General features: G+C 41.6%; 1 protein-coding gene across 1 annotated transcript in view; it reads left to right on the top strand.

Annotated features, from left to right (window-relative positions):
• Positions 1-13,871, top strand: part of slc7a10a (solute carrier family 7 member 10a) — a 29,252-nt gene that overhangs the window by 13,575 nt on the left and 1,806 nt on the right. Inside the window, exons 4-10 of the mRNA XM_069174001.1 lie at positions 7,253-7,378; positions 9,935-10,088; positions 10,255-10,378; positions 10,790-10,893; positions 11,039-11,135; positions 11,267-11,416; positions 13,649-13,826. Of these exons, the coding sequence (XP_069030102.1) occupies positions 7,253-7,378; positions 9,935-10,088; positions 10,255-10,378; positions 10,790-10,893; positions 11,039-11,135; positions 11,267-11,416; positions 13,649-13,826 (933 nt within the window). The remainder of the gene's footprint in view (positions 1-7,252; positions 7,379-9,934; positions 10,089-10,254; positions 10,379-10,789; positions 10,894-11,038; positions 11,136-11,266; positions 11,417-13,648; positions 13,827-13,871) is intronic.

Genomic DNA, 13,871 nt, shown 5'->3' with positions numbered 1-13,871 from the left:
GTAAGTAACAAGCAGCCCAAAACCATCTGAGACTCCATTCAGGTTTAGTCATGACTCATGAGTTCTTTTGTCATCTATTTTGGTCCTTTACTATGAAGTTTCCTAACTGCACTTCACAGATCATCTGTCAACCACCGTTTCCTGTTTCCTTCCTTCCTTCCTTCTTCCTCAGATTTTCTATGCTTGAGTTTCTACAACTGTTAAGCCAGGGTAACTACTTCTGCTAATGCTAACCACATGCTACTTCTGTTGATCCCAAACAAACCTAAACACATCAAGTCCTGTGCAGTAGAGGGGTTTTCCAGGAAAAAGGCAAGGAGACACTGGTTTCTTCTTTTCATTCCATTTAAAGTCAGATGACAGACTGATTTTAGGCGTCAAACCTTGGCAGGATTCCTTTCAGGACTGTAGTTAAGCCAACTTGTGCCACAGCAAAAGTCAGCACTCACTTTAAAATAAATGCAGCATCACGTTAAGTTCTTCAACGCACATATGTTTTGTTTTCACCCCTGCGTGTCCTGAAACATGTGAGAGGAATAGAGCTGTGCAATGCAAAGAGTTTGCGGTTCAGCGGAGCAGCTGGGAATGTCCGACCTTCCACCTCAGGAACGCAGCGTTAAAACAACAAATGTAAAAGTGCTCATGGACTGGCTGTACGTCCACACTGCTGTGTTACATCTGGGACAGGCAGAATCACAGTTTCAGAGGTTATTTGATCCAAACTGTTCTGCTCAGTGTTTCCACACTGACCAGCTGGTTGATGGCTGGTATGCCGGCCGGGCCTGTCAGCTGGATCGGTTCAAGGAAGTTCAAGTAAACACGATGACGAGTTGTTGACTGATTTGTTTGCTGCGTCTGTGCCCCCTGCGTCTGTCATCGTGACACCCTGCTTCACAGTCAGGTGTCAAACCCTCCGTTGCTTTTGACATTCAGGTCATCTGACTGTATGACCAAGAGTGACTCCCAGTGAGGTCATCAGAGAGAGCGTGCCTTCCTTTGAAGGCTGAAGGATAAAACGTCAAAGCACATTTACAGCAATGATCTCATAATAAAGATCTCAGGATAAACATGGGAACACATATTGCAGTGAGCAGCTAACAGGTGGCAAGAAACTCTGAATATAAAGCAAAGCCACAAAACTACAAAGGGTACATCAATATAAGCAAACCAAATCCTATTAATTTTGTCTCATGGCTTGATGATATTATGACGCTGTGATAGTTCAGTGTTGTGAAGGCTGTCATTGTCATTTGATAATTTCTTATGAAAGGCTGTGCTCTATTTACAGCCTCTAATCTGATCAGCGCCGCTGCCTGAAATGTTGGAGTACAGCAATCAGTATTTAAATAGCCAGTGGCAGAAACAGACTGCATGTATCTGGTTGACGAGCCAACCAGTTTGGTCTCGTCTGAACTGGATGAAGAAAGGGAAACGGGGGGACAGATGGGAGTGGGATGGGTGTCTGTGCATGAGAGCAGGTGCATGCATCAGGCTGAGGTTAGCATACAGTATACACTGGTGGAGCACCACTATTTTTGGCAACAAAATGTTACAACCGCAGCCTGGTTCGACTCGGGACTCGCACTGTGTGAGTGTGTTTGTGTTGTGCTCTTTAATGCGGTACGCCTGTGTGTGTGTGCACACACGTGTGCGAGTGTCAGTATCAGTGTCAGACTACATAATGGTGCCAGCCTTTGTGAACGCCGCTAATGAGAGGGTGTGTCTTCACCATTGTGCATTGTTTGGCGCTCCTGTCACCGAGCGCCATGGAAACAGGAAGGATACCTTGCACATCAGTGAAGAGGGATCCCATTGGTCCGCTGACGTTCTGGTCAGATGATTGATGTTCCTATTGGCTGCTGAGTGCCGCCCCCGTCCTCCTCTGTGATCTACAGCATCACACTTCAGACCTAAAGGCACAGACAGATTGTAGTCATGTATCTGTGATCGTCTTCGCCTCTCGTGTGAAAGTTGACCAGCAGCTTGTGAGCAGGGAAAGTGATCAATACGGTCAATATGGAACTGATGATCGATATGAAAACATCAGGAAAGACCAAGTTGAAGAATCTTGGCTGTCAGGGACAAACTAAACATTTTCCATCAGTTGGTGTGGACACCGTTTCACCTGAAATACTCTGAGATTACAAGATTCAATATTTTCCCACACTGCTCAGTCTTACTGAGGCTGCTCTTAACTCAACTGAACTTTTCTTAGCTGAGGGTTGATGTATGTGAGTCAGCTTAGATATGTGTCCTCCCCTGCAGAGTGGACTGCATAAGAGTCACAAGTGACCCAGGTGTGTGTGTGTGTGTGTGTGTGTGTGTGAGAGAGAACCAGACAGGTCCAGTCGTGGGCTGGTTGTGTTCTTCTAAGAATAGGCACACTGGACAGCCCCCAGCAGCACAGTCATGTACCCAATACACCCATTTCAGGAGACACACTCTGCAACACCTCTTTATTCTGTCAGATATTCATCTGCTTCACTGAATAGAAACCAGCAATCTTCAAAAACTACACATTTCAGCAATGAAAATCAGGATATATTTCTTATCTCTTCAAAATGTAAAAGAGTATAACAAGTCATTGACCCAAGACATCATTTTCATACTCACTGAAACCCAAATATCACTACAACTGATACATTTTAAAGTAGGAGGGATACACATGCTGATCCTCAGTTTTACTGAGGACAAACAGCAACAGATTCTTCTTTTATTCATTTGAGCGCAGCAGGAACCAGATTTTTGTCACCACTTCAGTAACACGTCAAAGTGTTGGTGCAGCAGCAGTAAACAAAGGGAGGAAGTTTCAGCTAATCACATTATATCTCACCCACTTTTACATAATGTATTACACAAAACAAGCCTATGAAATAACATAAAAACTAATATATAAAACATGCCATTTCACTTTTATTTTAACTGAGCAAATGTTTTTCCATTTACAAAAAAGATTTCAAAACAATGATAGAAATGTATATTTCTTAGTTTTTATTTGTTTTGACCAGCCTGAAGCTGAACGGCCTTCACAGTGTGAACTGTTTCAAGGTTGCATCTCTCTTCCGCTCGTTCTCAGCATTTGTAAAAGAGATCCCTCCATGAAGTGAGAACAACAGTACAACTACAATATATGTACAATGTAGAAGCGGATGAATGAAGCGATGCACAGTACGCAGGCTTAGAATGAATATCGACATCATGCACATCCAATTTGAATGTGAACAAGTGATTTCAATTTGGTGTTGGCAGCCGTCCTTTGTGTTCCTGATCATGCTGGAAGTTTTTATATTGAAAGCTGCAGAAAACTCCTTTGGAGTTTGATTGAGAGATGGCAGTCGGTCAGCAGACTAACCGCTACAGCTGCTCTGTAGATGGAAAAACTGTAAAACTGATCTATTGAGGAATGAAGTGAAATATAATGTAAAAAGAAGCCAGCAGTCAAAAACGAAGAGGAATGTCACTCTGTTTCACTTCCTCGTCATCCTCATAAACTTGTTCACACACAGCCCTGTCAGAGATTCAGAATAGAAAACTATGCTCATTCTTGTCATACAGGAATACCGGGTGTAATTTTCTGCTGTTGCAACAAACTGACAGTGGTTTTAGTTTTCTACCCCGGAGGGAAACTGCACAAGCTTATAACGAGCACACAAGTCAAGACACTCGTAATCCACCAAGTTTTTATGTTTGGTCTTTACTGTTATGACATTATCATCGACATTTATTCTTAAGGTAGTTTAATAGCAGAGTCCGCTTTTAAAAGATATTTTACACCAAAATCCACAAGAAAAAATGATAGTAAACTATGTCAACAGAAATTTCTCAATGAGTCTGTGATTCTCTGTAACTGTGCAGCCCTCTTTGGTCTCGTTTAAAAAAACAGTTTAAGTCTGAATGGGATTGAAATAGAGGCAAATTAACATGGTTAACAGCGTGATGGTGGAGTGCAGAATTTATCTTCCCATACACTCCATGATGACTGCAGTGTTAGTCATCAGCATGTCATGTCATGTATTTATTTCACTCAGTAAATCCTGTGGATTTACCGTCATCTGAAGAGATTCTGGTGTTAGATACCTCGCGGTGGACAGGACGGGACCGGACAAGACAGGACAGGACAGGAGATAGAGGTTTATTGCCAGTTCAGTGACTCCAGTGACCAGATTGTGCACCAGGAGGAGGCGATCCTGAGGTTAAAGCCCCCTGATAAATCTGCACTGAGTCGGGATCCGAATCCATTAAGACTTAAAGCAGTAATTATTTAGTATTCTGGTGCTGAGGCAGCCTTCAATGGAAGCAGTGACAGCAGGACACAGATTTACCTGCACTGTCACATTCAAAGCCACTGGCACCTCCTTCCTGTCAGCGTGGACACAGAGGAAAGTTAGGGGATGTGGCGGTTGTGGTGGTGGTGGTGGTGGTGTGTGTGTGTGTGTGTGTGTGTGTGTGTGTGTGTGTGTGTGTGTGTGTGTGTGTGTGTGTGTGTGTGTGTGTGAGGGGGGGTTTCCACAGGAACACAGAAACGGAAATGCGTGTACCACCCCTCGGGTAATTGACTATAAAACATAGTGGTGTTGGAGGGGGGAGAAAGCTCTGCCCGGTGCCACCTCAACCTCTTGCCAAAAATTCACACGTGGTGTGTGTGTGTGTGTGTGTGTGTGTGTGTGTGTGTGTGTGTGTGTGTGTGTGTGTGTGTGTGTGTGTGTGTGTGTGTGTGTGTGCGCCCGCGCCAGCGGAAGCAGTTTGTTCAGATTTGTGTGGTGGGAGGGGAGCCGTGCACTGGTGATGGATGACATCGTTGATAACACCCTCCGCCTGGATATGCCTGCACACACACACACACACACACACACACACACACACACACACACACACACACACACACACACAGCGAAATATGGAGAATAAATAAGATAAAGACAGAAAGGATTTAATGATGCAGAAAACTGAGAAACAAGAGGACGGACAAAGAAAGATGGAGAGTCGAGACCTTCTTACTTAAACACACCACTTCCTGATCTCTACTCCTGATTTGAAGTTCCTCGCTATTCTGAGTGCACGAGAAACACAAGTAACTAATGAAGACTCGGACAACGGCCGATACCAAATTTACAACTATTTATGGATACAAACACCTTCAAGCTGCGTTCAGCTATTTTCAGTTGATTATATTTCTCCGAGAAGACAAAAGAAAATTGGCAGAATGTGTTAACGTCACTTTCACAGATTATACAGTCCCTTCAGCACCGCTGTGTGGCAAAGCTAAAAATAAAGCACACAACATAAAAGAATAGTTAAAAAAAAAAAGGACATTTTAAAGCAGTTGTTTGGATTTTCAGGCCAATGAAAGTTGAGACAGGCTATTGTCACCCATTCAACAATAGAAGAAAAATAACCAAAAGGAAAAAGTAAAGGTTAGCCACAGTAGCACATAGAGAGAGGAGGAGACACATAATTTGATTATAATGTAGTTTGACAAATAAATCAAAAGTCAACTTGACAAAACTTACTACTTATTTTCTGAGAGGAAAATAAGTGCTGGTAGTAATGCTATAATGATAACATTAGTATGGTGGCAATGAAATTAATGTGTTCAGTCATTTCTCTTCATTCAAATAGAAAAGGATTCAGACTGAACTGACAACACACAGATGTCAGATACACATCTGCAAACCAGTCAGTGTGAAGTATAGAGAGTCACCGCGTCGGTGACGACAGGATGTCACTACGTCATAGAAACTTCTTTTGTGCACCTGCAAAGTTGTAATGTGAAACCAAAAGCAAGCGGATCGAACAGATACAGTGTAAAAAAAACATGCAGCTTGATTTGGACCTCGACTCAAATGTGTGGAGTCAGTGTGTTTAAACTTAAAAAGTACAACCACACTAAAGTCTTGAAAATGTTTTCTCTCTGACTTTCTTCATCTGTGCAGTCAAACTCACCCCCACTACTACTATTATTTCTCTCTTGTAAACCTGCTCTGGAGTTTGAGGACGACTGGAGAACCACTTGCACTCGCTCGGTTTGGCTCACTGGGAACTGGGCCAGTCCTCGTTATAGTGGCATTCACAAACATGCAGAGCTGAGGGTCAGCACCAAGGTCAACGGCTCAGGGAAGAGCGGGGGCCCCCACACACACACAGACACGCACACGCACACACACACAGACACACACACAGAGGGAAACTCTATGCAAGTAGGAAATGGGAAGTAGGAAGTGTCCAGTTTCAGACTGCTGTCTGTTTTGTTAGTAAAGTTGATGTTCTTACTTTTATGTGTGTTTGGTGACCAGAGAGCAGTGTGAGTGTGGAGTTAGTGACAAAACATACAGACCTTCAGCTTTAACATAAATACGTGTAGTCCATGGGGAGCGCCACAGGAAGGGTGTTTAACTGTGTAGTTACGATGCAAATGAGTTTTTAACGTAAAAAAAATAAGCTGTCAATTTGAATATAGTATTTGTGTATGGGGATTAAATGTGGGCATAATTAGAACGTTAAAATTTAAAAGTGAAGTGAGCATAAATGATTACTAGACTGTGTTGAAAGTCGTCACCCTCATCGCTCTTTGTGTGCAGGATGATCAAGCTTTGATTCTGCTTTGATTTTAATACATTGCAACCTAATTTTTATTTAAAGGTATTACTTAAATAAATAAAAAATACATTTATAGGGAGATTATTTAAATTTGCATTTGAATTATTTCTTGCATGTCCCTGTTTCTTTCCATTGACCTTTCTTCAGCCAAATAACGACGGTCTTATTGTGTTAGAACTGCTAGAATTCAGGATGTCAATATGTTGGACTGATACGATACCAGACATTTTTCTCTTCCTAATTAACGTTCTGTGAATCCCTCTGTAAATACACATCACTTTATATGACCAGACATTCACACACAAATACAAGCTGTCTGCTTTAAGAGGGGCCAAAATATGTGTTGAGCATCAGTCCCACCTGGCTGATATGGGTCTAATTAAAAAAGTCAGTGTTTAAACAATTCCACTGGATGAGAGACTTTAAGACCACACTTAGAGTCGACTAACTCTTGAACTCAAACTTTATCTTTGTTCAACCCAGAAAATAGTTTCAATGTGCTGAAACCTGGAGATTAAAGATCTCAACTGGTTAATAACAAACTTTACTCCAACTTTGACTTGATGTTTTAAATACAACAAACCCAGGTGGTCAATTTGGGGTTTATTTCATAACTGTGAATTTATATCCTCTGTGTGTGTGTTTGTGTATGCAGTGTTCCTAACCTGGGTGAACTGCTCCAGTGTGCGCTGGGCGACAAGGATCCAGGATGTTTTCACTGTCGGAAAGCTCCTCGCTCTAGTACTCATCATAGTGGTCGGACTCGTCCAAATCTGTAGAGGTAAACACGCACACACACACGCACACAGAAAGATGAAGTAAATAGATTTATTCATCTGTAATTTAAATCAGAAAAAGTGTTTTCATTGTCATTGGTGCACTGTTGAAGAAACAAACACTGAAAGATCAAGATTATTAAATATATATACAGTGGTATGAAAAAGTGTTTGCCCCCTTCCTGATTTCTTATTTTTCTGCATGTCTGTCACTTAAATGTTTCAGATCATTAAACAAATTTAAATATTAGTCAAAGATAACACATAAACACAAAATGCAGTTTTTAAATGAAGGTTTTTATTATTAAGGGAGAAAAAAAATCCAAACCCACATGGCCCTGTGTGAAAAAGTGTTTGCCCCCTAAACCTAATAACTGGTTGGGCCACCCTTAGCAGCAACAACTGCAATCAAGCGTTTGTGATAACTTGCAATGAGTCTTTTCCAGCTGTGGAGGAATGTTGGCCGACTCATCTTTGCAGAGTTGTTGTAATTCAGCCACATTGGAGGGTTTTCCAGCACGAACCGCCTTTTTAAGGTCATGCCACAGCATCTCAATAGGATTCAGGTCAGGACTTTGACGAGGCCACTCCAAAGTCTTCATTTGGTTTCTCTTCAGCCATTCAGAGGTGGACTTGCTGGTGTGTTTTGGATCATTGTCCTGCTGCAGAACCCAAGTTGGCTTCAGCTTGAGGTCACGAACAGACGGCCGGACGTTCTCCTTCAGGATGTTTTGGTAGACAGTAGAATTCATGGTTCCATTTATCACAGCAAGTCTTCCAGGTCCTGAAGCAGCAAAACAGCCCCAGACCATCACAATATCACCACCATATTTTACTGTTGGTATGATGTTCTTGTTCTGAAATGCAGTGTTACTTTTACGCCAGATGTAACGGGACACACAGCTTCCAAAAAGTTCAACTTTTGTCTCGTCGGTCCACAGAGTATTTTCCCAAAAGTCTCAGGGATCATCAAGATGTTTTCTGGCAAAAATGAGACGAGCCTTAATGCTCTTTTTGCTCAGCGGTGGTTTTGGTCTTGGAACTCTGCCATGCAGCCATTTTTGCCGAGTCTCTTTCTTATGGTGGAGTCATGAACACTGACCTTAACTGAGGCCAGTGAGGCCTGCAGTTCTTTGGATGTTGTCGCGGGGTCTTTTGTGACCTCTCGGATGAGTCGTCGCTGCTCTCTTGGGGTAATTTTGGTCGGCCGGCCACTCCTGGGAAGGTTCACCACTGTTCCATGTTTTCTCCATTTGTGGATAATGGCTCTCACTGTGGTTCGCTGGAGTCCCAAAACTTTAGAAATGGCTTTAGAACCTTTTCCAGACTGCTAGATCTCAATTACTTTCTTTCTCATTTGTTCCTGAATTTCTTTGGATGTCGGCATGATGTCTATCTTTTGAGGATCTTTTGGTCTGCTTCACTTTGTCAGGCAGGTCCTATTTAAGTGGTTTCTTGATTGAGAACAGGTGTGGCAGTAGTCAGGCCTGGGTGTGGCTAGAGAAATTGAACTCAGGTGTGATAAACCACAGTTAAGTTATGTTTTAACAGGAGGGGGCAAACACCTTTTCACACAGGGCCATGTGGGTTTGGATTTTTTTTTCTCCCTTAATAATAAAAACCTTCATTTAAAAACTGGATTTTGTGTTTACTTGTGTTATCTTTGACTAATATTTAAATGTGTTTGATAATCTGAAACATTTAAGTGTGACAGACATGCAAAAAAATTGGAAATCAGGAAGGGGGCAAACACTTTTTACACCACTGTATATCCAAATATCTATATATACAAAACCAAACCAAATGGAATTGATAACGTTTTAAATATGTATACTAAAAGTATTCAGAGAGAAAAGATTGTAAACTGATAACGAGAGCCATAAATATATTGCTTTGCATTCTGTTACAGTGTTGAGTATGTTGACATTGGACACGGGTGACCTCTGGTGCACATGAGTAGACATAACATGAGCAGTTTAACGGTCCCATAGTTTATAGATTTCCACTATTATATTTGCAGTCATGATATCCTTAAGGGGAGTTTGTGTCATCACGAACTTACATCAGTCCAAACATCACAGCTGCTTTAACACAAGCAATGTGCACCGAGCGTTATGACACTTGCACAGGATTCATCTCGCACCCACACCTCCTTTATAACCAGAACAACAATGGAAAAACTTAATTCATACAGTGTGGGACCTTTAAGAAAGGGAGCATAATAATTCTTCAGGTAGGAATTATCTAAACAAATGAGACAGTACCTGAATGAAGTGACCAGATTTTAATCATTAAATGGAAATTAAAAAAGTAATTTCCTATTTTTGTCATTAGTTCAGAGCTTGTTGTGAAGCTGTGAGGATTAAAATGAAGCAACCTTTTGGACCACTCACACTTCCTTAACCTGTTAAGACTTTTGCTTTTAAAAACTGTTAAATCTCAGTATTTTCAGAGACATTGATTTGGTGGGACAGTAAAGCCATTAAACTGTGTGTTGTATTATTCTATAGTATGACCAGACATTAGCCAACCATCCCTGCCTTTCTGTCCTCTGTCGGCAGGTCACTACGACGCCCTGCGGCCAAGCACGGCCTTTGAGTTCAGTGAGGACCCCTCCGTGGGACAGATAGCTCTGGCCTTCCTACAGGCCTCCTTCGCCTACAGCGGCTGGAATTTCCTCAACTACGTCACAGAGGAGGTCGTGGAGCCGCGCAAGTACGACAAGCACAAAAACAGATCAGATTTCACACCTCTACAGTTTTTCATAAAAGCTAATACACAGATCACAACTGTTGATACTCAGGTTTTTTTGCATGCAGAAACACTATTTTTTTAAAGCACCAACAATTAAATTGTATATCATTATTTGTCTCATCACAAGGAACCTGCCTCGAGCCATCTACGTTTCCATCCCACTGGTGACGCTGGTCTACACGATGACCAACATCGCCTACTTCTCCTCCATGACTCCAGAGGAGCTGCTGGCCTCTAACGCTGTGGCAGTGGTGAGCATCTCTCCATCTCACGTTTCATATGTGAACTTTTATCAGTTAATATACAGCTAAACATCACTTCGAGTAATCCGGAAACAATTACTGTCTGAGACTATAAGTCTTCTGAAACTGAGAGCCCAAGTATGAGACGGACCTCAAACAACAAACTAATAATCGGTCAATAAGTTGTGACTACTTTCCTCTGTGAGTTAAACTAATCCAATAAAAAGATGAGGGGGAAAAAAATACTTTTAATTTCATACACACATGTACTGTATGTGCAGTCTCTGAGGCGTGTTTAAAAAAAAGGAAATTTAATCTTTCAATTAGCACATTACTGTTGGTGTCTGACTCAATCAATCATGATGCCATACATTCAGCAAAAGTCATTAATCTGATCCATCTTTTTTTGTGCCGTTTCAGACTTTTGGAGAGAAGCTGCTGGGCATGTTTTCCTGGGTGATGCCCATCTCCGTAGCTCTGTCCACGTTTGGAGGAATTAATGGCTATTTGTTCACCTCCTCCAGGTACACAAACACTTTCCCTTAAACTACCTGTGAACAGGGATTTTAACATCCTTTTATCACTGCAAATTAAAATAAAAAATGTCTCACTGTGTTCCTAAGATGTAGAGATAAACCTGAGCTCACACATATATATGCGTGTCTGTAGATTGTGTTTCTCGGGGGCCAGAGAGGGTCACCTGCCTTATCTCCTGGCTATGATCCATTTAAAGAACTGCACACCTATCCCCGCCCTGCTGGTCTGTGTAAGTACCGCTCTGACAGTTTTTTGTTTGAACTGCGCAGTGGCCGCGGTGCTGAATATGGTGAAAATTCTCATGTTTTAATTTTTGTTTAACGTGTTCTTAATGTGTGAACCTGCCTTTGTGTCCAACAGTGCTTCGCCACAATAGTCATCCTGTGTATTGGAGAGACACACAACCTGATCAACTATGTGTCCTTTATCAACTACCTGTCCTACGGCGTGACCATCGCCGGCCTCCTCTACCTCCGCAAGAAGAGACCCAACCTGGCCAGACCTATCAAGGTACAGCAAATATATGAACTCCCGCTATCTTATAACACGGCCTCGTGGAACGCATAAGATGTTATTTAACCATCAGGCAGGTGAAAGCTCTCTGCAGGTTCCTTTAAATGAAACCAAACCAGTGGCCCTGCACCAAAGCTCCAACTGTACTGTGGAAACCAAACGGTGCAAAATAACAGCAGAACACACTGAAGAACAGAATTCAAACGTGAAAACAATGTAAGAGAGAGATTTTAAAACTGCACATTAGCTCACAATCAACAACAATGCAGCTCTTTGGTCAGCTACTGTTGTTTTAAATGTGCTGTATCTATAAAACTGACTTCAATATAATGCAAAAATAAGAAAATCTGAAATGTTCAAACAGTACCGTACAATATTTCAGACACGGGACTATAGGGACCATTATGGATCATTTGTTGCTCTGATAACTACAAGTGATGGTTAAAATTACACTGGATATCATTAAAGTATATAATTGAATAATGTTAATCTTACCTTCCCATGAGTAAATCTAATTACATGACTAAAAGGTAAAGAGCAACTTGAAGCTGTTAAATTTGTTCTAATAGCCAGCAAACAGTAGCACTTTTAACTCAACTTAAAAGCAGGGGAGGAAATAAAAGTACAATTCTGCCCCCTCTACTATCTGTGTTTGCATTTCATACAGCGCTAACATCTGTTTCGGTAGCATTTGTAGGAGCCCAAACCAGGTCATGTTGCTGCTCGTTTATTTTAAATGTCTCCAAAAGCAGCTCCAATTAAGCAAATCATTTCAATATGTGACCAAGAGGAAACTCAACACACATGACCCTGGATAAACTGGAGTTGGAGAATGCTACATCAGATATTTGAATAACATTGCAGATAATAAAACACTTTTTCTCCACTCAACTGGCAGCAAAGGAGGTGCAAGAGGCCTAAAAACAGACCATAATACAGGAGGGGTGGAGTAGACTGTACAATTAATAAACAAATCAGATCAACTATAAATTGATAAATAAAGACAATAAACAGTGTAGGGCTAGACTGCCCTGTCCAGGAGGCTGTTATAAAGTTATGAGTTCAGAGAAAGAAAAGAAGTCACAAAACACACCGGCTCAACCGATTAATGAATCAATGTGGAACCAAATCCAAGTTGTTCTGCAGCACTCAAATTCACCTGCACACACTAAACTAAGGTGATTCACATCACACTAAACACACACACGCACGCACGCACGCACACACACACACACACACACACACACACACACACACACACACACACACACACACACACACACACACACACAAGTTGGCTACTCTAGCAGTTAGCCTCCCTATCAGCAGGAAGCCCCGCCAGAAAGATATAAAACAAGTGATCTGATAAAGTCACACAAAAATCTAACAGGCCGCAGCAAACAGTGGCTGGCTCCTCTAAGTGCATCTTTGATTAAAAACTAAAAGAAATGAATATAATGAATATGCAAATGAGCAATTGAATATACAAAAATAAATGTTACAACTGGAACACTGTTTTGTCCCCAGTAGGAGACATGCAGGCGACTGGAGTCTTGTTTCTTGGCTGATGTGCTGAAGCATTCACTCCATGTTTTAGTCCCTCACCAAACGTGATGAATCCAACAAGTCATACATTTATATTATTAACTAATTTCTATTTCAATGCTTTAAGCTAAAAGGCATATTTCATGTTCATTGGTTTTTAAACATATTTATGGCAAAGCCAACCTCCTCAGCTGCTCTCCTCAGGCTTGTCTCCGTGCAGGAAGAAGTGCTCAGGAGAACTTCCTGCTCCTTTTGAAAGACTCCCTGCTTGGATCCTGATACGAGACTTCCCGTTACCTTAGCAGCTCATCACATCATACTGCGATACCAAACTTTAGCTCAGCCGCAACCATGGAGCCTGAGAGCTGCCAACAGGATCATTTCTGCACCATCAAATTAGTTCATCATTTAAAGTTGTCTTGTACATGGATAATAATTTGGTGCCCCCTGATGCCGTAAATATGAATTACAAGATGTATCTATTGTTTTTAATACATTGTTTTGATTTGTCAAAGCAATAAAAAAAAACACATACTTATTTATACTTAAAATTACATATTATCATAGCCATATTTCTGGATTAGTGTACTGTATTCAGAAACACCTTTACAAATGAAAATAATAATATTCCTCTTTGCAGGAGCAAAGGTTTGGGTAAAAAACGTGTGTGATTGTTGTGTGCAGGTGAGCATGTTGGTCCCCATCAGCTACCTGATCTTCTGGGCCGTGCTGCTGGGCTTCAGTCTGTACTCGGAGCCCGTGGTGTGTGGCCTGGGGATGGTCATCATGCTGACCGGAGTCCCCGTCTACTTTGTGGGCGTTCATTGGAAGGACAAACCCAAATGGATCTACAGGCTCGTTGGTGAGTTGGCCGCCGACACAGCACTTTTATTTCTGTATGTTAGCA

The sequence above is a fragment of the Embiotoca jacksoni genome, unplaced genomic scaffold (assembly GCF_022577435.1).
Source record: "Embiotoca jacksoni isolate LCO1_2020_lvr unplaced genomic scaffold, fEmbJac1.0.p SCAF_6, whole genome shotgun sequence".
NCBI lineage: Eukaryota > Metazoa > Chordata > Actinopteri > Embiotocidae > Embiotoca > Embiotoca jacksoni.
The sequence above is the reverse complement of the archived record's forward strand: the minus strand, read 5'-3'. Positions and strand labels throughout refer to the sequence as shown.